The sequence below is a fragment of the Sapajus apella genome, unplaced genomic scaffold, assembly GCF_009761245.1.
Source record: "Sapajus apella isolate SASKATOON/1434 unplaced genomic scaffold, GSC_monkey_1.0 scaffold43, whole genome shotgun sequence".
Taxonomy (NCBI): Eukaryota; Metazoa; Chordata; class Mammalia; order Primates; family Cebidae; genus Sapajus; species Sapajus apella.
This window is the reverse complement of record NW_022436983.1, coordinates 9,386,476-9,412,154: the sequence shown is the minus strand read 5'-3', so window position 1 is coordinate 9,412,154 and position 25,679 is coordinate 9,386,476. Positions and strand designations below refer to the sequence as shown.

The following is a 25,679-nucleotide window of genomic DNA, read 5'->3' as shown; positions in this document are numbered from 1 at the left end:
AGCTACTCAGGAGGCTGAGGCAGGAGAATTGATTGAACCTAGGAGGCAGAGATTGCAGTGAACCGAGATCACACCACTGCACTCCAGCCCGGGCAACAGAGAGACTCTGTAACAACAATAACAACAAAAAAAATAGGAGGAGATCAGGACCCGGACTCACACCCACACAAGGGACCACCACGTGCAGACACAGGGAGAAGGCGGCATCTGCAAGTCATGGGGAGAGGCCTCAGATGAAACCAGCCCGCTGATACCTTGGTCTCGAGCATCCAGCCTCCAGAACTGTGAGAAAATAGATTTCTCTAGTCTACGTCACCCAGTCTGTGGTTCTTTGTTACGGCTGCCCCAGCAAATGAGGCAGGTGACAACAGTGCAGGCTCCGGGTGCATCCCAGCTCTCGCCATACACAGTGATCCCTCAGGGCAGTCCCGGCCCACGGGCCTGGCACAGTCACACACTTGTCAAGTGCATAGGTCTGGGGTAAGCAGGGCTAAGTTCCAGTCCTGGCTCTGTACTTCAAAGTCATGTGGCTGTGGTCAAAGCCACATCACTGCTCTCAGCCTCTGCTTTCTGATGATAAAAGAGGGCAAAATGTCTGCCTTGAGCTGCTTTCTGAGGCCTGAGTGAGCTGATGGATGTAAGTCCCTGGGCCCATGCTGTGTGCATGCCTGCGGCAGTTGTTATGACTGAGTAAGGCTCTGGGATGCGGAGACCCAGTGCAGAGAAGGAAGAGAACTCTCTGGAAGACAGAATGGGTGGTAACTTGAAGTGGATGTTCTGGCCCTGGGTGGGCCATGGGCTGGGTGCCAGAGCTGCTCCACACTCTCCTGGGGTCTGTGGCAGGGCCTGGGCCTGTGGTCCCTCCTGGGACAGCCGGTCGTGCCAGGGCAGGCCCTCACTTCTGGCCAAGTGCCAGGCCATGTCAGGACATGGGGATGAGGGCCGCCGCCTAGGTGCCCTGGTGCTGGGCCCGCCCAGCCAATTTCCGAAGCTCGTCCCAGAAGAGCATGCTGAGGATGGTGTGGGGGCCCAGGCGCAGGTAGGCGGGGCCCAGGCCTTTGTAGAGTGCCAGGGGGCCCTCCTGCTGCCAGATCTTCACCATGCAGTTGGTGAGGCCCCCATACAGCTGGCCCTGGGGACAGACATGCGGTGGGTGTCACTACAGGGACCGTGGGGCCCTGGCTCATACCACATCTTGGCACAAGGGTCAATTTCACCCCTGCACACCCTGTGGACAGTACCTTTGATTGGACACATCTGTGAGGCTGCTGGGAAGGCCGTGGGATCAGGCCTGAATTCTAGTACTGGCTCCTCCACTTACCGGCTGGGGGGCCTCATGCAAGTCACTTGATCTGTCTGAACCTGTTTCCTCATCAGGAAGATGAATATGATTATAAGGATAGAATAAAATCTGGATGTGAAAGTGCTTAGCCTGTGCCTGGGACATGGGGACTCAGCAAACAAGCCCAGTTAGTGTTTGCATGCATGGCCTGTGTTTGTGTGTCTCTGGCTCTGTGTGTGTGTGTGTGTGTGTGTGTGTGTGTGTTGGGGTGTGCTCCCAGCTCCCCACATCCTCCCTTAGACCCATCCCTGCTCACCCTGCCAGCTCTGTCCACTGGCTGATTGTATAGCCGCGTGCTGGCCACATCGAAGGGGGTCATGACGACAACCACGGCTATGCTGCTGATCATGCCCCCAGCCAGGGCCACCAGCCAGCTGTCTGCCGGGAGCCACTGTGGGGATGGCACAGGTGCTGACCCCTGCAAATGCCCTCTACCCACCCACGTGGTACCCTCCCAGCCTCCTACTACACAGGGGCTAGAAGGGCTGCGGAAAGGGGAGCAGATGAGGCCCCTCTAGCCATCCCCCAGCCCTGCCACCCTGAGCTCCTTCTCAGCTTTGGGGTTCACTGCTGACCCCCCACTCCTGCTGGTACCAAGAGCTGGAGTCACCACTCTGAGGGCAGAGGCGGGGCCCCATCTGTTGCCACACCCAGTCTTCTCCATGTGAAAGGAGGCAGGTGGCCCCTCAGTCCCGTGTGTCTGTGTGGGTGGGCACAGGGGTCCCCAGCTCCTCACCTGTTGTTCCTGCACCCAGGCCTTGGCAGAGGCGAAGGTGGCCAGCTGGGCAGCTGAGCCCACCATGACTCGGGGCACAGCCCCACCCACGCCCTGCCACAGCCCGACCAGACCCTGCTGCCGCCAGATGGTCTCCAAGGCACCCAGGAGGGTCTGTGGGGAGAGGGCTCGGGGTCACTGGCCAGCCCCTGCCCAGGCTGGGAGCATGCCCAGTCCATGCCGCCAGTGAGCTCTGGGAGTGACCAGGGCCTCACCTGGTGATTGTGCTGGTGTCCCACGGCCATCTCAGCCACTGTCTGGGCTTGCAGCTGTGTTTTGATCTGTGGGAGCAGAGGGGACATGGGGTTTGGGGATGGAGCTTGGGAGAGCTGGGACGAGCTGTGTGTGTTGAGGGTGCCCCCACCTCTGTGCCCCTGAAACTCAGAGCTCCATGGTCCCGAGCCTGAAGCTTCAGGGTGCTGTGGAATAGGGTGGAGGTGCAGCTCTGGGGTCAGCCTGGGTTTTGCATCTTGGTGTGACTCAGAGCAAGTTACGGAACCCTCTCTGGGTGGTTCTGTCATGGCTGGAAAGCTGTTCTGAGGATTAAGTGAGGCAACGACTGTCCAGCACCAGCCGAGGAGGGGAGCCTTTCTCAAGGGTAGCTTTTTTTCTGTGGCACAGGCTAAAGTGCAGTGCCACGACCTCAGCTCACTGCAACCTCTGCCTCCTGGGCCCAGGCGATTCTCCTGCCTCAGCCTCCCCAGTAGTTGGGATTTCTAGGCATGCACCGCCATGCCCAGTTAATTTTTGTACTTTTTAGTAGAGACAGGATTTCACCCTGTTGGTCAGGCTGGTCTCAAACTCCTGACCTCAGGTGATCTGCCCACCTTGGCCTCCCAAAGTGCTGGGATTACAGGCTTGAGCCACTGCGCCCAGCCCATGGTAGCTTTTTTCAAAAAAATCTTTATTTTAGGCCGGGCGCGGTGGCTCATGCCTGTAATCCCAGCACTTTGGGAGGCCGAGGCGGGTGGATCATGAGGTCAAGAGATCGAGACCATCCTGGTCAACACGGTGAAACCCCGTCTGTACTAAAAACTACAAAAAATTAGCTGGGCACGGTGGCGCGTGCCTGTAATCCCAGCTACTCAGGAGGCTGAGGCAGGAGAATTGCCTGAACTCAGGAGGCGGAGGTTGCGGTGAGCCGAGATCGCGCCATTGCACTCCAGCCTGGGTAACAAGAGTGAAACTCTGTCTCAAAAAAAAAAAAAAAGAAAAAAAAATCTTTATTTTTTTGGGGTGGTCCTGAGGTGCCCCTGCAGAGTGCACAAGAGGAGGCCATCAAGGGTAGCTTTTATTTATTTATATATTTATTTATTTTAAGATGGGGTTTCACCAAGATGGCCAGGCTGGTCTTGAACTCCTGACCTCAGGTGATCCACCCACCTCGGTCTCCCAAAGTGCTAGGATTACAGGCGTCAGCCACCGCGCCTGGCGCTTTTATTCTTTTGTTTTGTTTTGTTTTTTGAGATGGAGTTTCACTGTCGCCCAGGCTGGAATGCAGTAGTGTGATCCTGGCTCACTGCAACCTCTGCCTCCCAGGTTCAAGCAATTCTCCTGCCTCAGCCTCCTGAGCAGATGGGATTATAGGCGCGTGCCATCACACCCTGCTAATTTTTGTATTTTTAGTAGAGACAGGGTTTCATCGTGTTGGTCAGGCTGGTCTTGAACTCCTGACCTTGTGATCCTTCTGCCTCAGCCTCCCAAAGTGCTGGGATTACAGGTGTGAGCCACTGTGCCCAGCCGGGTAGCTTTTATTGTTAACATACATGAGGCAACACAGGAAGAGAAGTAACCCAGCCAGGATTGAGCCAGCACATCTGCCACCCTCTGCCCCTCCCTTGGTTCAGGACCAGTGGGTCAGGGTCCCCAGGAGAGCATGGATCAGGGCAGGGCCCTGGTGTCCTGGGCCAAGGGGCAGATTCCAGGCCTGGGCCAGGATGTTCCAGGGAGCAGCCCCACCCAGGCTGCCCTACCCCACCCAGGTCCACTGAGCCCAGCCTTGCAGGCTGCTGGGCCCCTGTGGGATATGGGTCACGGGATGGTGGAGGATGGAGACAAGGACTCACCAGGTAAGCAGGGCTCCCCACGAAGGCTCCTAGGGCCCCTGCCACGGCTCCCGCAACCACAATGCCACCTGGCTGCTGCGTGAGGCCAGCCTGGCATGCCAGGCTGTAGCAGTAGAAACGGACGCTGTTCATGAGGCCTTGGTACAGCAGGCCGGCAGCCAGCCCCTTCTGCAGGCCCCACAGCCCGTCTGCTCGGGCCACGGCAGCCACAGAGGCCATGAAGCCCCGGTAGGGCCGTGGGTAGGTTCCCCGGGCTTGCAGCTCCCCCTGCAATTGCAGCCGCGTCTTCACCACCTCCAGGGGGTTGGTGAAGACACAGGCCAGGCAGCAGGCCGAGGCACCCAACACCAGGTCCACTGCTGGGGGCACTGTCTCCCCGGCCTCTGGGCCAGTGGCCTTCTGTGCCCGGGTCAGGGGCATGGCACAGGCCCTGTGGTGGTGGCGTTTAGGCTGTCTGTAACCTCACAGGGCCATGGGGCTGGGGTTTGCCGAGGCCCGAGGCCATGTCTAGAGGGCAAGCGTCCTGGTCTGACAGGCCCGTGGCTGCCTGGAGGCCCTGGTCTATCTCAGGAGTCCACCTGCTCTGCTCAGCTTCTCCAGGGGTCTGTCGGAGCCTTTGACACGCCTCCACCGGCTGTGACCAATCCCAGCTGCCTCTGTCACCACACCTTCCAGCAAAGGGCGGGCCTGCACCCTGGGATCTGGGGGAAAGGTCACTTGGGACTGGAAGGAGAGCGAGGGTAGGGAGAAGGTGCCAGCCAGCCCAGGCATCTCCTCCTGGCCTCCCTGTGGTCCTGGGCAAAGGGCCGGTACCCCTGCCTTGCCTCTAGTTTAGCCTGTCCAGCTTTGGCAGAGCCCTGGGCAGGGGGGCAAGTGACTGGGAAGTCCCTGGCATGGGGTACATGGGCAACACCGCCCCTGCCTCACCCATCCCTGATGTGCCCCTGGTGACTGACTTTCCCTTTCCAGGACTCAGTCTTCCAGTCTGGCTCCCACCATCTACAGGCCCAGGCTCAGCAGGGGCAGAGGTACAGAAGGGCTCTGGAGCCCTGGGAGCTGACTGGAATCCCAGGTGCCGCTCTTATGTGCGAACCTGGGCAAGTCACTTCCTCTCAGTGCTTCAGTTTCTCTCATTTGTGAAATGGAGATACTGACATCACTCCAGAAGGTTCTGTGGAGGACTGGCAATGAGAATAGTGTGCCTAGGACAGTGCTGCACCCAACAAAAGGCACCCACATCTGCTGCTGGCCACCATCCCCACTGCCTCTGGCTCCTATGCTCCCCTCGCTTCCCCCAGGACTTCAGGGCCCTGGGTGAGGAGGACTCGAGAGTGACCTTGGCTGGTAAAGACTTGCTGCCAGGCCTGCCCTCCTGCTGGGGGAGCTCCTCCTGGGCTGGGCAGGAGGCTCGGCTACTCCCTGCAGGAATGGCCAGGTGGCCAGTGGGACAGGAGGCAGCCCTGGTGAGGAGAGAAAGCCACCCAGGCCTGCTGTCAGGTGTGTCTGCTCAGGCTGGGGCCAGCACCGCCGTGCTCACCTGGGCCTCTGCCCCCAGACAGTTCTTTCCTGCCAGGCCACCCTCAATCACCCAAGGCCCATTCCAAACCAGAGGTAGGGCCACCAGGGCTGGAGTCCACACCCGCCTCCCGGGGCCCACCCCTTCCTGCCCAGGCCCTTGAGGTAGCAATGCTGAGTGGCTTGAGGGTCTTGGGTTCCCCAGCCAGGCAGGCTTGTCATCCTCTGGACAGCCAAGGAGGGGAGGGCTCAGGAAGAGGCAGCGAGGACAGCTTGGATTCTCCTGGGTTTGTTTCGAGAGCAGCAGGCACTCACTCCGGGGGCTGTCGGGTCAGGAGTGCCCTGCCCAGGGGAGACTGCAGGTGGTGGGCAGGTGGGCAGCAGTGCAGATGCGCCTTGGGACTGGAGCTGGTGGCTGCTCCTCCCCTGGTTGCTGCAGCAAACAGGAACAGGAGGGAGGGCAAAGGTCAGGCCGAGAAAATCCCAGAGCCTGAGGGCCTGCAGACCGTGAGTCCACCCGGCAGCTGTGGCTGATCGGGTTCTGCATGTCGCACGTGTCCTGTGTCACCCGGCAGCTGTGGCTGATCGGGTTCTGCATGTCGCACGTGTCCTGTGTCACGGACAGGGCAGATAATGGAGGGATGTTTGCAGAAAAAGGGCTTAGGGGGTTTAGAGACCTCCCTTCCCCTACCATGCTCAAAAAGGGCCAGTGACAAGCCTCGGCAATATAACGTCTATTTTATTTTAAAAAACAAAACCCACACCACCTGACCCCTTCCCCAGGAGGCTCTTGACAAAACTCTAGGAAGGGCCTGGCTCCAGCCAAGCAGGGGCAGTCAGGAGATGTCTACATGGATGCCAGGCTGGTAGCTCTGCCCTTCTCCAAGCCCCCCATCCATCCGTTTTGCTCCTGGGTGCTACAGGCACTGCCGGGTTGAAGGGAGAGGCAGGGCAGGGCCGTGGGCATGCAGGGCCTCCTGACAGCCAGGGAGGGCCACTGCCCCTGCATCTGGTGAGGCAGGCAGCTGTGTGCGCAGTGATGGAGCTAGGAGGAGGAAGCATGCGCAGACACCCCATGTTCCCGCTTCCCCACGTGGCCAGGGGAGTGTCCAAACACGAACAAGGATGGCTGGGCACTCAGGGCCCCCAGGCAGCCCTGAGCCTCTGACTGGGCCCCTGACCCAGCAGAGGAAGAGGTGGCTTCCGCCCTCCTGTTTCTTTTGCTGTTCCTTAGATCCATGCTGTTCTCAGTGCCACTCCGCAGATTCTACAGACTGAGGCGGAGGCCCGGAGGAGGGTGTGCATCTGCAGAGCCCTGTGACCCCAGTGACCTCCATCCGCCACCTGTCGGGCAGGATGCCCAGGGGTGCTGGGGACCCGTTCTGGATCCCTGGAGTGGAGAAACTCTCTGCCTTAAGCCACACTCGGTGGTGCTGCCGCCTGGGGCGGGGGTGGGCTGTAGGCTTTCAACAGCATGGCGACAGCCGTTGACAGTGTGCCTGCCGGTTGGCATGCCTTCCTTTCCTGCCCACTGGGGATGCCAACCAGCTCTGCCTCAGCACCAGGGGTCCCGGGAGGCTCGGCCTCGACAGAGGCTGTCGCTCCGCTGCCAGGCGCTGTGGATGAGGCTCAAGGCATCCTCGAATTTCTTCTTGTTGGAGGCTTCCTGGATCGCTGTGTGGGGGAGGTCCACCTGTGTTGGGGGCGTGCAGAGAACAGATGAGGGCCGCAGGGGCCTTCAGGGCTTATGGGCACCAGGCCTGGCTCTGCCTTGGCCACGGAGCCCCTGTCTGACCCTCCCCATCACTCTCTGGGAACAGCTTTCCCGCTGCTAGGTTCTCTTGCTCTTTCAGGGGCTTGAGCTGGGCATGGGGTAGTGCCTCCTGCAGCCCCTCTTTCCTGGGAAGGCCCCAGCTCTTAGGATGGCCCAGAGAGGCAGGTGCAGCACTCTGTTGGCTCTGCAGGGAGTATGTCAGTCCTGGGCTGTTCTCTGCCTCTGGCTAGTCCTGGCTTCCACAGGGCTAGCACACAGCATGTGCTCAAAACCCACTTGTGCAGGCATCTCACGAGTACCCTCCCACACTGGCGCTAAGCCTTAAGGGCAAGGAAGAGGGTACTGCCCATCCTGTGCCCCGCCATCTGAACACAGCTGTAGGCCCACCACAATTTGTGCTGTTTGATTGAAACTGAGGTCAGGAATTGAGTTTCTTGGGTTCTGTTTTCAGCTTTAGCTTCAGACTCACTGGGAGTCAGGTTTTTGCCTCTTTAGTTCTAAGTTTTTGTGCCTGTCCAGTGTGTCTGCTCAGGCTGGGGCCAGCACCACCATGCCCACCTGGGCCTCTGCCCCCAGACAGCTCTCTCCTTCCTAGCCACCCTCAATCACCCAAGGCCCAGTCCAAACCAGAGGCAGAGCCACCTGGGGTAGAGTCCCCCACCCACCTCCTGGAGCCCACTCCTTCCCACCCGGGTCCTTGAGGCAGCAATGCTGAGTGGCTTGAGGGCCTTGGGCTCCCTGGCGTGGCAGGCTTGTCACCCTCTGGACAGCCCAGGAAGGGGTGGCTCAGCAAGAGGCGGTGAGCACAGCTTGGATTCTCCTGGGTTTGTTTTGAGAGCAGCAGGCACTCATCCCCAGGGCTGTGGAGGCAGGGGCGCCCTGGTATACTGCTGTGCCCAGGACCCTAGAGGCCAGTCCTGGGAGCAGCCAGGGTTCCTCTCTCTCTGGGGCGTGGCTCCCACTCGACAGGGTCCCTGGCTGATGGGTTTCCTGGGCAGCTGGGTACCTGGTAGATGGTTTTCCACCCAGAGTTCAGTGCAGACAGCAATCGGTCCAGTTCAGAAGTGCAGCTCAGGTAGATGACCCAGGGTGGGAGGAGCTGCTGGCTGTCCTGGGAGAACTCCTAGGGAGAGCCAGACCCCCAGGTGAGCAGACAGAGCTTTCCTTCTGCAGGGCCTGTGGGTGGGTGCCCCGCTCCCCACCCTAGCTCACCAAGACACAGTACTCCTTGCCCGGCTCGGTGGAGACGGCGCTGATATCGCCCAGCTTGGCTGTGCCCAAAGAGCGAAAGAAGCTGGTCTGGCAATCCTCATGGCACGTGAAGAGGCAGTCATCCGTGACAACCAGGCAGCAGGGGAGGCAGGGGCTGGGAGCTACACCCTGGGGGATGACCTGGCAGCAGGGCGGGGGAGAGGCAGGCTGGGCCTCCAGGGCTGGTCTGCACTGGAACTCCCCATGCCAGGGGACCCAGCCAGCCCTTCTGCTCTCCCTCCAGGGATCGGGAGCAGAGGTGGGGGTGGGGGTGATGGTAGGAGTGCTCCAGGCTGCAGGTGGTCCTGAGCGCCAGGGTCCGTTCCTGGGCTGCCCCCTGGAGGTCTGTCTTGGCCCTGCGGTTGCTCTGTGACTGGGTTTACGGATGGGGCCTTGGGGGTCCTGGGTGGGTCAGGCAAGCCAGGTGAGCGGTGGAGGCAGGTAGAGCTCACCCCTTTGGACACGGCCTGGCAGAGGTGCTGCATCCAATCGGCCATCTCGGCCTCACTCTCGGCACTCAGCTCCAGGCAGGGCCGGTCGGAGAGAATGACCTGGAAGGCGTGGGGCCGATCCGTGGTGTTGGCTCTCCGGCAGCCACCGCACTGCTCCCCCCTGGGCCAGAGGAGGAGGGTGAAACGGGAGCGAGGAGGCAAGGGCAGCACGGGGTGCGGGGTGTGTGACGCAGGGTCTGCCCCACCGTCCTGGGGGCTGGAGGACACCAGAAGTTTCTCCAGACCCTTCCAGCTTCCAGGAGAGGTCTGGGAGCCCCACCCATTTCTGTGTAACACCTTTCATCTCCAGAATACCCAAGATCTACTAGATACCCAAGCATAGCCAGGTGAGGCTGGGAATCAGCTTTCCCTCCAGCCCACTGAGAATCGGCCGCATTCATTCATGAGTGCTTCCTCTTGAGGGCCCACTGTTCCTTCCAAGTACCCGAGTGTCCACCTCCCATCAGGCTGGGAACTTCTGGGGAAGGGCCTGCCTCCCCCATCAGACTGGACCTGTTCTCAGCCAGGAGCTCCTTGCTGCCTCCCTCCTCCCCTCCTGTGGGTTCCTCGCAACCCTAAGAGCATGGACGCCCCAGGCCACCTGTCAGGGCAGCTGGATAGGCTGGGGCTGATGGCGAGGCTGAACTCCAAGAGGGGGGCCATCTTGAACCAGGGAGACAGCAGCTCTGGGCCCCAGGGTACAGCCCCCATCTCCTGCACTCACCCCATGTTCACCGAGAGCAGAGGGATGACGTCAGTGCGGTCCGGGTACTGGTAGAGGATCCCATTGCTGCAGGGGCACAACACAGGGTGGGTAAGGCCTGTCCCAGGAGCCCAGATCCCAGGGTTCCCCTGCCACATGCAAGCTGTGGCCATGAACCTCCGGCAAAGGAGGCCAGTGGCTGTCACCTATGGAAGGGAGGGTGAAGAAGGACCTGGGGGCCCAGCAGGGAACGTGGCCACCTCAGCAGACCTGGAGCACATCTCAAGGTTTATCAGGGAGACAAAGCCTGCATCCTCTCCTGAGGCACTCAGGGATTCCCGGGTCCCCAAAGATGACTGGCTCTACAGAGACGCTAACACCCTGAGCTAGGTCTCCTCCAAGCTCTTGTAGGGAAGGGAAGCATCCTCTCCTCAGTGACCTGCTGCAGAGAGATCCCCGCTGGGGACCTGACAGCCCAGATACCCCAGGACCCAGCCCAAGGCCTGGAGCTTCCCGGGCTTACCTGAGCACCACGAAGCATGTCTTCCAGTGTTCCTTGCCCAGGTAGGAAGTGCCCGCCTTGTAGTGCAGCATGCCTTCTTTGGTGATGGTGCCCTCAGGGGGTGAGCAGTGGCAGGGGGTGGGGCCCAGGGACTCATCGGTGGGGTCCTCCCAGTGCACAAGCCCATAGAAGTGCACAGTGACAGCAGATGCCTGCGGCGGTGGGGGGAGGGGGGCAGCAGACAAAGCAAGTGAGCCCTGGGCTAGGCAGGTGGCTGAGCCTGGAATCGGCTCATAGATGGTCTGGCGCCTGGGGTAGCCAAGAGCAAGGGTGTTTTAGACTTAGGACACACCTGAAGTAGGACGGAGGACATGACCTTCCTCCTTTCCAGGGTAGGAAAGCCCCACCTGCCCAGGTAGGCATTTGTAAAATGCCGAAGACATCTATTTGCGTCCCTTAAGCCTCACGCCGAGGCTGGCTGCTGCACTGCTATTTCAGGGATTGCAGCCACCTTCCTCCCCAGGTGCTTACTTCACACTTCGATTCCTGGGCCACAAATTTGGCTAGTGCCAGCTTCTCCATGGTGGCATCCGTCAGGATGCTGGGGTAGGGTGGTTCTCGACAGCCTTTGATCATGGCTGACTTCAAAGAAGCCAAAAAGAACCTGCATAGGGAGTGGGGCTTGTGGTTAGAGGTCTGAGAGCAGGGCCTCAACACAACAGGGCTTAGTCCTCAGCGCTCCTGGCCTGGAGGGGTCACAGAAACTTGGGGGAGGGGCCTGGCTAGACCCAGTGCCCAGAGTGGCAGGTGGGGCAATGACAAGGTAGGAGTCCAAGGTCATCAAATGACAACTGGAACAGGCCTGATTGTTCTCAATGGCCAAGGGGCCTGGGATTTTGACACTGAGGGAAGATGGACAAGGCGAGGGTAGGCAGGACTTGAACAGGTGGGACCTTGAGCCTGGACAACGGTGTGAGTGTTGAAGGGCATGCCCAGCCCAGCAGCATGGCTCTGTGCCTTTAAGGAAGACAGGAAACTGTTGGATAACTCATGCCAATGCCCTCAAGAGTCCCCAGGGGCTGAGGTCAGCTGGGCTGACCACATGAGTCCTACGATTGTCTACTTGCCTGCCTCTCGGAACAGATGCAGATTCCAGAGGGAATGCTTCTGGTTTCCCCTCCTGGACCTCCCACCCCCAGGCCACCGACACCTGTGGGCAGTTGTGGAGTCTCCAGTCCTCCCATAGGGGCAGGGTTGCCACTCACTCAGCCAGTGCTGCGTCGGCCGTGTCCAGCAGAAACTGCTTCCTACGGTTAGTGCACACCAGCTTCACCGTCTGCTGGTCCAGGCCAACCTGCCAGAAACCACATCCTCACATGCACAAGGGGCTTGGCTGCTGCCTGGTGGAGGCAGCAGTGTGCCCAGGCTGAGCGCTGGCTGGGGAGGAAGCACACCCCAGGCTGCCACCATGTAAAGCCCCAGAAGCCCGGGGCTGGCATGAGTGAGGGAGGAACAGTCAGAAGTCTAGCACAGGAAGAGGCGACCTCAAGCTTGGCTCTTAGCCCCAGCATCATGTACAGAAGCTTCTCTGAGAGTTAAGTTGGTGCCCAACCCCAGGAGGTGAGTGAGATGGGAAGCCCCGTGCCTACAGCAGGCGTGCAACTGCGGAGCCTGGACTCACCGACACATAGTCAAGTTCATTGTAAGAAACGGCCTCTTCCACCAGGTATGGCTTCTCTGTGGCCCCTGAGAGAGGAGACCCCAAGACCTATTATCCCCATAGGCCTCTTTTTCCTCTCCCTGCCCCATTTTCTTAGACATAGCCCCCTCTCTTAGGGGACCCATCCTTGGCCTGCAGTCTGAGCTGACGCAGTAGGAGAATGGCGTGGAGGGCTCACAGAGGGGGGTCCCAGGCTCATGTCTCAGGGCTGCTGGCAACACCCTGCTTGGGGTGCCTTTTCATCACTACATGCCAAGCGGCCGGAAGGTACTCAGAGGGCAAGGGGACTGGGGAAAAGGGGCCGAGAGTCAGCCTCGTCCACAACCCGCTGTCTGCCCGGGGGCGGCAGGCACCTTTCCGGAGCAGGTAGACATAGCAGTCCGTGAGCAGCACATACAGCAGCTGCAGGTTGCCCTCCATGTGCCCAGTGCTCATCCGGATCATCTGAGGGCCGAAGCAGACAGAGGTCAGGCAGGCAGCTGCTGCCGCTCCAGCGGGGGCGGTAGGCCATCCCACCTCGCCCTTGCTGCCTCTTGCTCACTCCTGAGTTCCTAGGACTTACTTTGAATAGCTGCTCTTCGTTTTCTCTGAACACGTGGATCATTAGCAGGAGCAGGTGATTGTTGTCTACTCTGTGAGGGCCAAGTCGGGAGGGTGAGGTGTCAGGCGGGCAGGGGTGGGAGGGGCCACACCCCACCCCAGAGCCGGGGGTAGTGCCTCCACCTCTCCCCAGGAGCCTAAGTTAGGGAGGGAGGCTCACCCCCCTTCCACTCAGGCTAGGTCTTCCTAGGGCTTAATTTATCTGGAGGTCAGAGGCGCAGTATCTCCAGCTTCAAGGGCTGGGAGAGTCCTGCACCAGCCACATGGTCGTTACCTGAACTCCGAGGAATGAAGCATCTCTGAGGGGCTCCCCTGTCCCTCCTCCACCCCAGAGTCCTCAGCGCTGCTCAGACACGGGCTGGGCTGCTCTCGCTTGAGCTGGCAGAGAGCCTCCTGGGTCCCAGGCTCTGGCTCAGACACAGGCCCCTCCCTGACCAGGGACAGCTGGGCATCCAGCTCCTGAGCCTCCCCTGTGGTGTCCTCTAGGGGCCAAGGCGTCTGTCCCTCTCCTCCTCCTCCCTTTTCTTCTTGGCCAGCAACCTCAGGGCTACTAGGAACATGCAGCGGTTGGCCAAGCCCTGCAGGGTCATGGTGGCCGCCACCTGATGTAACAGTGCTTGGACTCTCGACGGTAAAGCGGTAGAAGTCCATTGGGGCTGAAAGCCCCTCACTAAAGTCGCAAAGTGGCGGCCTCTCCGGGGCATCCCCGGGAGAGCCGGTCCGAAAGGACTGGTCTGGAGGCTCGACACGGGAGCACCAGGTGCTGGGGTCCAGCTGCCCATTGAGTTGGTCGATAACCTTGCTCAGGGGCTGCCCCAGGCGCTCCATGGAGGTGTCCTTCATTTCAGGGATCAGCAGGCCCGGCTCCGAGCGCTCGCTGCTCTCCGCGGTGCTGCTCGGCCCCTCTCCCTCCTCCTGAGGGGAGGCAAGCATAGTGTCTGGCGAGTCCCGCCCCAGGCCTGGGCTGCCAACGTGGCTGTCACCGTCCCCATGCTTGGCACATTTCTTCTGGCTGCAGGCGGGGTGGAGTGGACTCGCCTCCTCATCTGATCTGCTCTTCTTCTTCTTGCCGATTTTCTTCTTCTTGGTGACCCTGGGACGGTAATGATGGGACAGTGTTAACCCCTCAGTAACCCAGCACTGGGGAAAACCAGGCTGGGTCATGGCAGTAATGCTGGTTATGTGACCTCTGAGGGCACAGCTAGTGCGTCAGTGGTCCTAGGGAGTGCTGGGTGGAGGCACTGGGTCAGGGGACAATAGCGGCTCAGGCCCCAAGGTACCCCCTTTGCTGGCAGAGCCGGGGTGGGGGAGCATGGGCTGGGCACAGATAGCCACAACCAGAGGAACCCGAGCGGGTCCTCCAAATTCCTCCTGATGGAACAACTGAGCTAGCTGTACTCCAGTTAAGAAAAACAGGCCAGGGCTGGTCAGGCAATGCTGCTCCACTCAGCACCCCTTAGGATGTGGACGATGGGTCCTGAGCTGACCTCACTTCGCTCTCAGCATTATCATGGATGAATCACCCAGAAATGTACTCAGCGCTTTCTGGGCTCACGGTCCGGGTCCCACTCTGGTTCCAGGTTGGCTGGAGCAGGCTTGGCTAATGGACCCCAGGTCTGAGCCATCAATGCTGCTCTGGACTGGAACCAGCCCGTGGGGTGGCTTCCTGGCTCCAGTTACTGGAGAGCAGTCCCCCTTCCTCAGGCCAGCAAGCATGGGGCAGTCTGACATGAACACGGGGCTTCTCCTCTTATTCAGTGTGAAGTTTCGAGAAGGGGTCAGGGAGGTCAGGGAGCCGGGAAGGCTCTGGTCAACCGTCCCCCTGGCCACTCACCACGTCTTCCCTTCTGTATCCTGCCCATATGACAAAGATACTTTTCTTTCAATGAATCTCAGAAATTGTATCTTCACTTCCAAGAACTCCCTTGGGAAGGAGTCCAACATGAAGGTGCTTTCTGATCTTAGGCAGACCCAACAAATGCCCTAGCAGCCTGGATATGGCCCCAGAAGCCAGCCACAGTGGCTGCCGATGCTGCCTGCTTCCAAGGGCTTGGGCCTTACAATGGACTGAATGTGTGTGTCCCCTCCAAGTTCCTATGCTGAAATTCTAACTCCTGATGTGATGGTATCAGGAGGTGGGGCCGCTGGAGGTGATGAGAACCTGAGGGTGAAATCCTCAGGAATGGGATCAGCACTCTCATAAACAGGACCCTAGAGAGCTCGCTCTCTGCTCCCCACCATGACACAGCGAGAAGAGGGACATCTGTGGATCCCTCATCAGAGCCTGGCCACACCGAGACCCTGACAGACTGCAGGCTCCAGAGCTGTGAGGAAGAATGTCTGTGGTCGAAGCCGCCCGTCTGCGGTGCTTTGTTCCAGCAGCTGAGCTGACTAGGACAGGCCTCCATTTACTCTTGCTCAAAGAACTGCCCAGAGGTGGGAATGGTTCCCAGGAAAGCGTGCAACGCCCTCAGGGGGTGTCCTGGTCTGCCCTAGATGAACAGCTGATGCTGGGAGTGGACAGGTTGGACCCCAGGACCCCAGCTCCTCTCTGGGTCCCTCCCCACTGACCTAATGACCTCGAGCTCTGTGCAGGCATCCGGTGGGTCTAGGGCCTGGGCCTCCTCCTTCTCCTGAGAGGTGGTGTGCACGGGGGTGGTGTCAGAGGAGGACACGGTCTCTGCCGGCTCCTCGTTGAAGGGGTTCTGGCGCTGGGTGGGGCTCCTGGTGGAAGCCTTGCTGCTGGTCAGGTCGGAGGCTGTGGAGCGGGGGCCACTGACTGTGTCTGTGAGGTCTCCATCTGGGAGGACAAGGAAGCAGGAAACACCCTGTCAGGCACCCCCTGGGGTCCCCGACCCCCGGAGCATGCCTTAGCCCAGGAGGGAGGCAGGTCAGTTCCTCCCAGGGAAACCTGACCCGGGTGGCCCTATTTCAAGTAGAAGCCCCAACCTAACAGGACATGGGGTTTGTACTTTAGGAGCAACTTGGAGGGACCGCCATCTCTACCACACTTGGGGCCCTCCAGAGCTCACAACAATTTGGCTGAGTGTGTGTTAAGGGCCCCAAGGTGAAGCAGCCTCCAGGCTCAAGCTCCAGGCTTAAGCCCCATAGGGACGGTGACCTTGAGGCCTCCATGGGTGGCTGGGAGCCCCAGAGAGGAGCCAGGCTGCACGCCTCTTAGATTACCCTCAGAGCCTTCCTGCCAGGATGCTATGGGGATACCCAGCATCCCCTTGGCCCCATATCCCACTCATAGGGCTGAGAGGTGCCCAAAGTCTTCTGAAGGGTCCCTTGCAGAGGTGAAAGGAACACAAAGTGAGAAGAATGGAGGAAGGCAGCAGAGAAAGTGAGGGGTGCAGAGAAGGGCAGAGGCTGGGAAGACAGGATGGGAGCCCAAGGGGTGGGAACCATGGGGCAGAGGGAAACACCCAGAGCACAGGGTAGAGAAAAGATGACAGAGCAGGGCAGTGAGAACGAGGTGTGAAGGGGCAAGGACAGGTGTCCGAGAGGCTGCCCCCCAGGCTGCTTCTCCCTTGCCCCCAACCCTACATACTCCTGGGGGGCAGGACCAGGCGCCCCTGCAAGGGTGGTGCTGAGAATCCATTTCATTCAAGCATCAGCTCACTGCTCCTCTCTGAGTCACACCCTGACATGCCCCCTCAAGAGGGGAGCTGGCTTAGCCACACCACCCCACCCAGCTGTCTGTCCCAGGTTACTGGAACAGGGCAGGAGAGGGAGCCCGGGCAGGAGAAGTACACAGGACATTTAGCCAGTGGCAGATGGGAGCCACCCAAGCAGAGAACTGAGCCCAGCTGGTGAAACCGCCTGGGTGAGGGTCAATGGCAAGGGACGTGGCTGGTCATGCTCCATTTGCTGGCCAATGCCCATCTTGCTGGCTGTTGTCTATCCGGAAGAAAAGAGGCAAACATGCGCCCCACAGCCCAACTGGGGGCCCAAGCAGCTGTCAACTTAGTGCGTCTTGGAAACCACAGGGCAGCTGTCTGCTGATGCAGCACAACGTCTTTTTTTTTGAGACAGGGTCTTGCTCTGCCACCCAGACTGGAGTGCAGTGGTACAATCACAGCTCACTGCAGCCTCAGCCTCCTGGGTTCATGCGATCCTCCTGCCCTGCCTTAGCCTACAGAGCAGGTGGAACACTGGGCGCAGTGGCTCACGCCTGTAATCCCAGCACTTTGGGAGAACGAGGCAGGTGAATCACGAGGTCAGGAGTTCGAGACCAGGCTGACTAACATGGTGAAAACCTGTCTCTACCAAAAATACAAAAATTAGCTGGGTGTGGTGGTAGGCCCTATAATCGCAGCTACTCAGGAGGCTGAGGCAGGAGAATCGCTTGAACCCGGGAGGCAGAGGTTGCAGTGAGCTGAGATCAATTCATTGCCCTCCAGCCTGGGTGACAGAGTGAGACTCCATCTCAAAACAAACAAACAAAATACAAGACCAGAGTAGCTGGGACTGTAGGCGTGCACCACCACACCTGGCTAATTTTTGTACCTTTAGTAGAGACGGGGTCTCCCTGTGTTGCCCAGGGTGGTCTCAAACTCCTGGGCTCAGGCGATCCTCCAGGCTCTGCTTCCCAAAGGGCTGGGATTATAGGTTTGAGCTACCATGCCTGGCCCTTAAAAAAAAAAAAAAAAAAAAATCTGCTATCTTTAAATATAAGGACAAAAGAGGAGGCTAAAGGCAATGAGCAGCTCTGCCAGAAAACACCAGCGACATCGGGGACTTTTTCTAGATTTCCTGGGATCCCAGAGCCTGAGTTCTAAGATGCAGAAAACCAAGTCCCTCAGTCCCAGAGCAGGCTCCCGCCAAGCCCGTGTGTTCTTGCTCCGGCCCTGTGATTCTCCTCAGCACATGCCGTTGCACCCAAGAGGAGCCCCGGGAGGTGAGTGGGCAGATCATGAGATGTGGTGGGTGTCAAGGCCCGGGTGCCCACCAGTTCTGTAAATAAGCCAAAGACCAGGGGAAGGCTGCCCACATCTCAGTCCCAGGCTCCAAGTTTGGAGCTGCCCCAAGTCCTGCCTTCCTCCAGGTCCAAGAAGAAGACAGCCTCCCAGGGTGAGCTGCCAGAGTGAGCTCCAGAATCCTGCTTCAGGAACTCAGGAAATCTCACCCTGCCCTGGGGTAAGTAGTGCAACCGGGCTGTTAGTTCTCAGGCCGCAGGGAGCCCTGAAAGGCTACAGAGGAAGGTCAGGCCCTGCTTGTCAAGTGACTGCAACAGGCATGTCAGGAGGGGGGTTAGTTGTTAGAATCAGAGGGAAAAAAACAATATCCAGCATGTGTGCTGCAAGAAGAGAGGCTGAGAGGGTACATGATGTTATGATGGAATTCTGGAATCCAAGCTGATTTAACCCCAATGTGGGACTCTTCAACGCTACTCTTGGCCAAATGTAATAGTTGATTTTTCCCAGTGCCATATCTTATTTCCCAGAGTTAAGCTATTTCATACTCACATTATTTGGGAGGAGATCACCTGTCACCCATTACTCAGAATCACGTCTTTAATAATGTGGGGAGAGCCACCTGCTGCTCATCCTCAGGGTGAGGCAGTTCTTATCTCCCCTGTTCAGAGGCCAGGTCCCCTCACCTCCCCTGCTCCAGGCTGGAAGTGGCCCAGAGGGTAAGAGGCTTTTTAATAACAGGGATTTGGACCGGGCACGGTGGCTCACACCTGTAATCCCAACACTTTGGGAGGCCTAGGAGGGTGGATCACCTGAGGTCAGGAGTAGGAGACCAACCTGGCCAACATGGCAAGACCCTGTTTCTACTAAAAACACACCTGTAATCCCAGTTACTTGGGAGGCTGAGGCAAGAGAATTGCTGGAACTCGGGAGATGGAGTTTGCAGTAAACTGAGATCATGCCACTACACTCCAGCCTGAGCAAGAGTGCGAGACTCTGTTTCAAAAAATAAAATAAAATAAAACAGGCCGGGCATGGTGGCTCATGCTTGTAATCCCAGCACTTTGGGAGGCTGAGGCAGGTGGATCACAAGGTCAGGAGATCAAGACCATCCTGGCCAAGATGGTGAAACCCTGTCTTTATTAAAAATACAAAAAATTAGCTGAGCATGGTAGCATTTGCCTACAGCTCCAGCCATTTGGAAGGCTGAGGCAGGGCAATCGCTTGAACCTGGGAGGTGGAGGTTGCAGTGAGCCAAGATTGTGCCACTGCACTCCTGCCTGGCAATAGAGTGAGACTCTGTCTCAAAAAATAAAATAAAATAAATAACAAGGATCTACTATAGCCTCAGATTTAAGGGGGAAACATTACCTTACTGGCAACACAACCTTTGCTTTGAGTAATTGTGGCAACCTGGGAATTATACACAAGCCCAGAAGTGGAATTTCAGGCAGAAAAATGCCCAGGCACTGCTACTGCCTGGGAGACAGGGTGGGAAGGCTGGCAGGTTTCCTTTTAATCTGCTTTAAAACTTCAAGGAGATTCTCTCTGTAGGAAGTTTCAGCTGTACCTGGGCAGTTCCCTCACTTGGACCTCAATCTCTCCAAAACACCCAAGAGGAAGCCATTAGGACAGACTGAGAGAATCAAGCTGTCTTTCTCCTTGATGCCCATCTGACCCAAAGGAGCTTACAACCCACATGTTTAAAGGCATGGTTTTCCAGAACAAGTCTTGGTTCACTGGGTCAGGCCCTATAAACCCTGAGAGCATCAGCTGGCACTGGAATTAGAAAGGGTAATCCCATATCCCCCAAAATGCAGCCACTTAGTGACTCCGAAAGGCCACTGCACAAAGGCAGGAGCCCTGTGCTGGGAGAAGGGATTTGCCTAGGGCGGGAGGTCAAGTTTTCCCACTGCAGAATTCCATCTATTAGAACACCAAACTTGGCTTTATTATGATCATGGACATTATTATAAATAATAAGGAGCTGATTTGATACATGCAGCAAGCTTGGCATGGAAACATTGCAAAACAGGAAAAGAGGGTAACAGCGGACTCTGGCCCACCTTCCCAGTCTGTGCTGGGTACAGACGGCACTGCTGGAAACACATCTCCAAAATCATAATCTACAAAAACGAGGGACAAAACTGAAGATTAGAAACACAGGCAGTGGAAGGACGACTGGAGGGAGGGGGAGGGAAGTGGGGTGGGACACATGGAGAGGAAACAGGAGAGGAAAACTTCGCCTTTCTCCACTGTATCCAACAACCTTGGGGAAACTTACTAGGGCCCTGGCTGCCTCTCGGCTCAGGCACCGGCCCAGGAGCCTCCAACCAGCTGGAAAGACCTGTAGGGGGTGACCCCTTTCCACACCCAGAAGCTGGTTCTGGCAGAGAGAAGCCTGGCTGCCTGTGCCTAGCTTTGTTTTCTACCCCTTGCCTTCCTGCCCTCCGTACCCTAGCAGGCAAGGAGATGCTGCCCTGGCAGCTGCAGTTGTACAATCTCCAAATTGCTGAGGGGACGCCTCCATCCATGGAGCCATCCTTGCCCTGGCTGATCCGGCAAGGCCCATTCCTCTGACTTCTAGGCAGCCCATGGGCCCAACGGAAGGAAACTGAGTTGTCTTCTGCTTGCAGTCAACAATGTTGCAGCAGGTCTTGCTAATACCAATTCTGAAAGGGACCTCCCTCCCTGGGACATATAACCCGTGGTACAGCAGAAATAAAGAAAGGGGAAGGTCAAGGTCTCAATGCCGAGGCAATTCTAGAGTGCCCCAGGGCTGAACTGGGGCTGGGATCCCCTTCCCTGGAGGTGAGGTGGTGGGTTAAGTAAATGAGGGGCTCTGGTCTCCCACAGGGGATAAAGTGGGGAAAATGGCCAGTTTTATCTATGAACACCGAGGCCTAAGGTTTGAAAGAAACCAGGCTGTTCCAGTAAGTCGTTGGGTCAAGACAACAAAATGACCTGCAGCTTCCTCCTCGGTCTCTGATGCAATGGGTGTGACCATCCCAAACACACCAGGGAGCGCAGGAGGGACGTGGAGAAATCAGACGGACACATGGGACACAGCAGCGGCAAGGTTTCCCTGCGCTGCAGACCTGCCTGGCTCGCTCTTCTTCAAGGGGTTCCTTAACCTCTTTCTGCCTAGAATGTGAGGCCAGACAAGCTCCGCAGAGCAGGCAACACTCAACCCTGCGACAAGGGTTTCCAGGTCCCACTGCTAAACCTTCCTTGCTTAGAAAACTGCCCCAGGCATGTAACTAGAACCTTCTGGAAAAGGGTCTAACCCTAAAAAAAAAAACACCTCATTTCGGCTTTTTGTGCCCAGAATCTGCTTTTTAGCCACCACAGGGACTCTGAGGAGATGAAGATCTGGGAAGTGGCCAGCCCTGTTGAATTGCAAATTTCTGCCACCAGACCAAAAACTAGCCAAGAAAGACACCCAGCCAGGCTTAAGCAGCTCAAGTCTGTTTCACTGCAGGGGCTGGGCCTTTCTGCCCTGGGGCCACTCACCCTCGCTAGATGGGGCAATTGCACTGTCATCCCACTCCAGGTTGGTGGAGGTGACGGAATTGAAGGAGTTGAGGGACAGACTGTCCGAGCCGTGGACCGAGCTGGGAAGGCGGTCTTCAAAGTCCAGCAGGTACTGAGGTTTGTAATAGTCGGGCATGTAGGGGGCCAGGTCTAGGTAAGGGGCATCCTGAGGAGAGAGTAGAGGAGGCCCATTTGGTGGGAGGCCTCGGGTAGCAGCCTTCCACGGACGGCAGGATCTAAGCCTGGGAGACACAGATGTGCCTCTGTGACACCCTCTAGGCTAGCTTTTCTTTGGAAAATCAATGGCTTAAAGTGGTAAATTCAAAGATAAGCTGCTAAGAAGAGCAACGTGAATAGTGTTGGCTTTTAAAGGTGTGGACTTCAGGCTGATAGAACCCTTTGGTGCCCCTGCTCTCTCTCTCTTTCTCTCTTTTTTTTTTTTTTTTTGAGACAGAATCTCACTCTGTTGCCCCGGCTGGAGTGTAATGGCGTGATCTCGGCTCACTGCAACCTCCGCCTCCCGGGTTCAAGTGATTCTTCTGCCTCAGCCTCCTGAGTAGCTGGGATTACAGGCACCTGCCAACACACTCCACTAATTTTTTTTTTTTTTAGTAGAGACGGGAGTTCTCCGTGCTGGCCAGGCTGGACTCAAACTCCTGACCTCAGGTGATCACCTGCCTTGGCTTCCCAAAGTGCTGGGATTATAGACGTGAGCTACAGTGCCCAGCCCAAGGAAGGTCATTTGATTAGAATGAGGTGGCTGCATCCATTTTGAGCCCAGTCCAAGAGGTGCCTGGGAGCCCCTTGGGCTCCTGTGGGCCAACATCACAGTGGTACAGGGTGTAATGGGGAGAGAAGCCTGAGAACTTGAAGAGGGTGGCTGAAGGTTGCCAGCTGGGAGGCCTGGAGCTGATGACACTTTTCAGAGTCCCACAGGCACCAGGCTGAATTTGCCTTGTCCTTCTAACTCTCATGTCCTAAACATGAAGGCCGTTCTTCTGGGCTAAGATACTCCAGGCAATGAGGCGATGTGGTTTTTCTCCAAGTTGGATAGGGAGATAGGAGGAAGTCACCTGAACCAGGAATTCTTGCCATCAGCAACCAAAAGAGAATCACTTCTCCTCTCACTCCACCGACCCTGAAACCTTTCTCTCACCTGAACAAACAAGCTTTGCTCAAGCCCAGTCATACCCAACAAGCTGCCCCAACAAGGCCTGAAAAATGAAACCACCACTCACCCTGCTCCCACCCGGCCCCTCCTCTGCTTCCCACAAGCAGCGAGCGCCCTGGTGTCTCACCAGATCCAGCTCGAAACGAATGAACTCCAGTCCAGACACCAAGGTCAGGAAGAGCGCCAGGTGATCGTGGCTGCAGACCAGGGCATTCCTGCAAGACACAAGAAGCCACGATGGCGCCTCTGGGCCTGTTGACCAGCCTGGCCTAACCTCACCAACATGTCAGCTGTGTTGAAATTTGACCTGTGATGTCCCCTACCTTGGACGGCACCCAGCTAGATATGACCATCACCCACCACCCTCTCAGCCTTCTCCCACTGGGTTAGCAGCCACATTGCACTGTCCTGCAGTGACTTCAGAGATGGGCAAGGGCAAGGCTTGCAAGGCTCTCAGTGGCTGCTGTACACACTGGGACAGCAGCAACCCCAGAGAAAGCGGAGCCAAAGCTTGGGCACTGGTTAGGTCTGAAGCCAGGGAGGACCAGGGAGCAGCAGAGCCCGAATTTGTACCCAGGAACCCAGATGGAACCCCAGTGCTCGCGGCGAAGGCCATCCAGCTACTGGCAAGGCTCTATTGGCTCTCTGGCATCACTGATGTGGCACACTGTGCTGTCTGCATATGAAAAGCCTTTAGGAGGTGGCTGAAGGGGAGCTCTGAGGCTAGGGGAGACAGACTGTCCCAGACACCCACTTGACGTAGTACTTATGCAGCAGACCCAGGTTCTCCTGGAACAAGCGCAGGTAGCTCTCCAAGGAGTTCTCGTTGAGGGCCAGGTACAGCCAGGCACGGCCTGCAGACAAAGGCAGGTGTAACTGGCAGGAAGGCCTGTCAGAGTGCTAGCTTTTATTTGCCAAGCAAGGGCAGAAGGGAAAGAAAGAGCAGGTCAGGGGACCAGGCACTTCAGCGGCCTTCGTGTTTGGTGGGGTACCATGACCCCTGACAGCTTTATTTCCCTAGTCAGACTTCAGCGTGTAGCTGGCCAGGAAATTCTGATAAAGAGGACAGACTGCATACTTCAGATAGGTCAAGAAATGCGAGGACTCTGTGCTGATCCTGTAGGCTAACAGTGATCCCAGCTCAGGGAGAGAAACCAGACTCCACAGCATGTGCTCGGGCTGGGATTCCATAGGAGTCCAGCTCTTGCTGGCAGCTTGCCGTCCTTCCCCCTGTCACTGCTGTGCCAAAAAACTGTCATATGCAGGGAGAAAAGATGCCTCATGGAGGGGGCTGGCATTTTATAAATTTATTATTTTTATTTATTATTATTGTTTTATTTTTTGAGACAGGGACTGTCATACAGGCTGGAGTATAGTGGTGTGATCATTAGCTCACTACAGCCTTAAATTCCTGGGCTCAAGGGATCCTCCTGCCTTACCCTCCCAAAGTGTTGGGATTACAGGCATGAGCCACTGTGCCTGGCCATTTGCTTAAATCTTTAGAGATGGGTCTCACTCTTTCTTCCCGGCTGGAGTGCAATGCTGTGATCATGCCTCACTGCAGCCTCACACTCCTGGGCTCAAGCAATCTTCCCACTTCAGCCCCCTGAGTAGCTGGGACTACAGGCATGGACCAACACATCCAGCTAATTTTTAAAATTTTTGTAGAGATAGGGACTTACTATATTGCCCAGGCTGGTCTAAACTCCTGGTTTCAAGCCATCCTCCCTTTTTAGCCTCCCAAAATTCTTCGATTATGGGTGTGAGCCACTATGCCTGGCCTGATGCTGTCATTTTAAAACTCCACTGCTACTGGACACCACCAGGTAACTAGCTTCCCAGGCTAACCCTGAGGCTAAACCTGGGACAGAGCCCCAAGCTACCCACAGAGAGGGTGTGGCTGGTCCCTTCCCCAGCATCTCCCTGTGACTACTCACTGCGCCCCAGGTTGGTGGCCACGTGCTGCAGCACCTCGATCTGCTTGACAGCCTCTCTCCGAGTGAAATGCACCACCAGCACCCAGTAGCCAGAGGAGAGGTCCTGCAGTCTGAGAAAACAGGACAGGAGCTGCTATGACCTGCATGGGGCTGCCTGGGAAGCTGCAGTCGGCTGGTCCAGCAGTGAGCGCAAAGCAGGGAGTGATGGATCCTCAGCAGGTCCCCAGGCACCCAGCACACCTTCACACCATGATGTCATTTGCGGTGAATCCCCCCCCCCCGATTTATGTCTTCCCAGAGGTGATTTACTGGGGTAACTGCAGAGAGACTGTGGCCCACTTGAGTGGGACAAATCCCTTTCTGCCAAGGGGATAGAAGAAAGAAAAGGCAGACAAGCTAAGGGTTTCTCTCTGGAGGCTACTCATGGCCTGGGTTGTGCTCCGGGGTCTTTGGAGACTTCCTCCACCTTACCCATATAGCAGGGCGTGGTCCAGGTGCTCACACAGACGTTGCAGGACCTTGTCATGGTTCCGGATGGCAGGGGTCTCATCCTCACATGCAGCAAAATAGCTCTGCAACTGAAAGAAAACAAATCCCCCTCCAAATCAGAAATGGATAAAGAGGAGGGCTACAAAAGTTCTGGAATCAAGAAGGTAGCTAAAAAAACAGTCAGATGGTGCATCCATGATGACCAACGGAGATGTCTACCTCAAACCGCCCCGTCCCACCTGCTGCTCTGGCACGGCAGGTTCCAGCAGGCAAAGGCTGTCTCTTAACAGCCCAGTCCCCAGGCGGTCCCAGTAAGCAGTCTGCACAGTGACAACTTGATGCTGAGGGATCCATGGTCCATGCACAGGTCTCAGGTAGTGGCAGGCTTCAGGCCAGGGCCGCAGCGCTGCACAACTCCAGGGGCACTGTGTGTCTAGTATGTAGGCAGGCTCCAGTGCTCTCTCTGTCAATGCTACACAGGCCCAGAGTTGGGGCACTGATACAGAGAGCACTATATGTATTTTCCTCCCATTGTCAATAGACCTTTAAACTTTGCATGTTGTTTTTTTGCCCTATTGAGAAAGTTTAATTTTTTTTTTTGAGACAGCGTTTCACTCTTGTCACCCAGGCTGGCGTGCAGTGGCACGATCTCGGCTCACTGCAACCTCTGTCTCCTGGGTTCAAGTGATTCTCCTGCCTCAGCCTCCCAAGTAGCTGGGATTACAGGCATGAGCCACCGTGCCTGGCTAATTTTGTATTTTTAGTAGTAGAGACGGTTTCCCCATATTGGTCAGGCTGGTCTCGAAATCCCGACCTCAGGTGATTTGCCTGCCTTGGCCTCCAAAGTTCTGGGATTATAGACTTAAGCCACTGTACCCGGCCAAGAAATT

General features: G+C 57.2%; 2 protein-coding genes across 5 annotated transcripts in view; both read right to left on the bottom strand.

Moving 5' to 3' along the window:
• Positions 1 to 82: 82 nt before the first annotated feature.
• SLC25A34 (solute carrier family 25 member 34) lies at positions 83 to 6,260 on the bottom strand. 2 transcript variants are annotated; one of them, XM_032300495.1, is made up of 5 exons: positions 4,184 to 6,260; positions 2,333 to 2,398; positions 2,079 to 2,231; positions 1,599 to 1,733; positions 83 to 1,132 (listed from the first exon to the last, which is right to left on the bottom strand). In XM_032300495.1, the coding sequence occupies exons 1-5, from the start codon at positions 4,601 to 4,603 to the stop codon at positions 950 to 952; spliced, it is 957 nt and encodes a 318-aa protein (XP_032156386.1). In that variant the 5' UTR covers positions 4,604 to 6,260; the 3' UTR covers positions 83 to 949. The 2 variants fall into 2 exon arrangements, with proteins under 2 accessions (XP_032156386.1, XP_032156388.1); XM_032300497.1 differs by lacking the exon at positions 1,599 to 1,733.
• A 159-nt stretch (positions 6,261 to 6,419) lies between these two features.
• Positions 6,420 to 25,679, bottom strand: part of PLEKHM2 (pleckstrin homology and RUN domain containing M2) — a 48,044-nt gene continuing 28,784 nt past the window's right edge. Inside the window, exons 2-20 of one of the 3 annotated variants that reach the window (XM_032300492.1) lie at positions 24,772 to 24,878; positions 24,301 to 24,410; positions 23,118 to 23,217; positions 22,491 to 22,578; positions 21,172 to 21,358; positions 19,725 to 19,784; positions 15,311 to 15,539; positions 13,014 to 13,832; positions 12,702 to 12,771; positions 12,493 to 12,583; positions 12,101 to 12,165; positions 11,685 to 11,773; positions 10,951 to 11,083; positions 10,441 to 10,631; positions 9,939 to 10,004; positions 9,176 to 9,335; positions 8,685 to 8,864; positions 8,479 to 8,595; positions 6,420 to 7,391 (exon numbers count right to left, since the gene is read on the bottom strand). In XM_032300492.1, the coding sequence (XP_032156383.1) occupies positions 7,254 to 7,391; positions 8,479 to 8,595; positions 8,685 to 8,864; positions 9,176 to 9,335; positions 9,939 to 10,004; positions 10,441 to 10,631; positions 10,951 to 11,083; positions 11,685 to 11,773; positions 12,101 to 12,165; positions 12,493 to 12,583; positions 12,702 to 12,771; positions 13,014 to 13,832; positions 15,311 to 15,539; positions 19,725 to 19,784; positions 21,172 to 21,358; positions 22,491 to 22,578; positions 23,118 to 23,217; positions 24,301 to 24,410; positions 24,772 to 24,878 (3,000 nt within the window). In that variant the 3' untranslated portion in view covers positions 6,420 to 7,253. The remainder of the gene's footprint in view (positions 7,392 to 8,478; positions 8,596 to 8,684; positions 8,865 to 9,175; positions 9,336 to 9,938; positions 10,005 to 10,440; positions 10,632 to 10,950; positions 11,084 to 11,684; positions 11,774 to 12,100; positions 12,166 to 12,492; positions 12,584 to 12,701; positions 12,772 to 13,013; positions 13,833 to 15,310; positions 15,540 to 19,724; positions 19,785 to 21,171; positions 21,359 to 22,490; positions 22,579 to 23,117; positions 23,218 to 24,300; positions 24,411 to 24,771; positions 24,879 to 25,679) is intronic. The other 2 variants (XR_004275835.1, XM_032300491.1) reach the window with 2 other exon arrangements.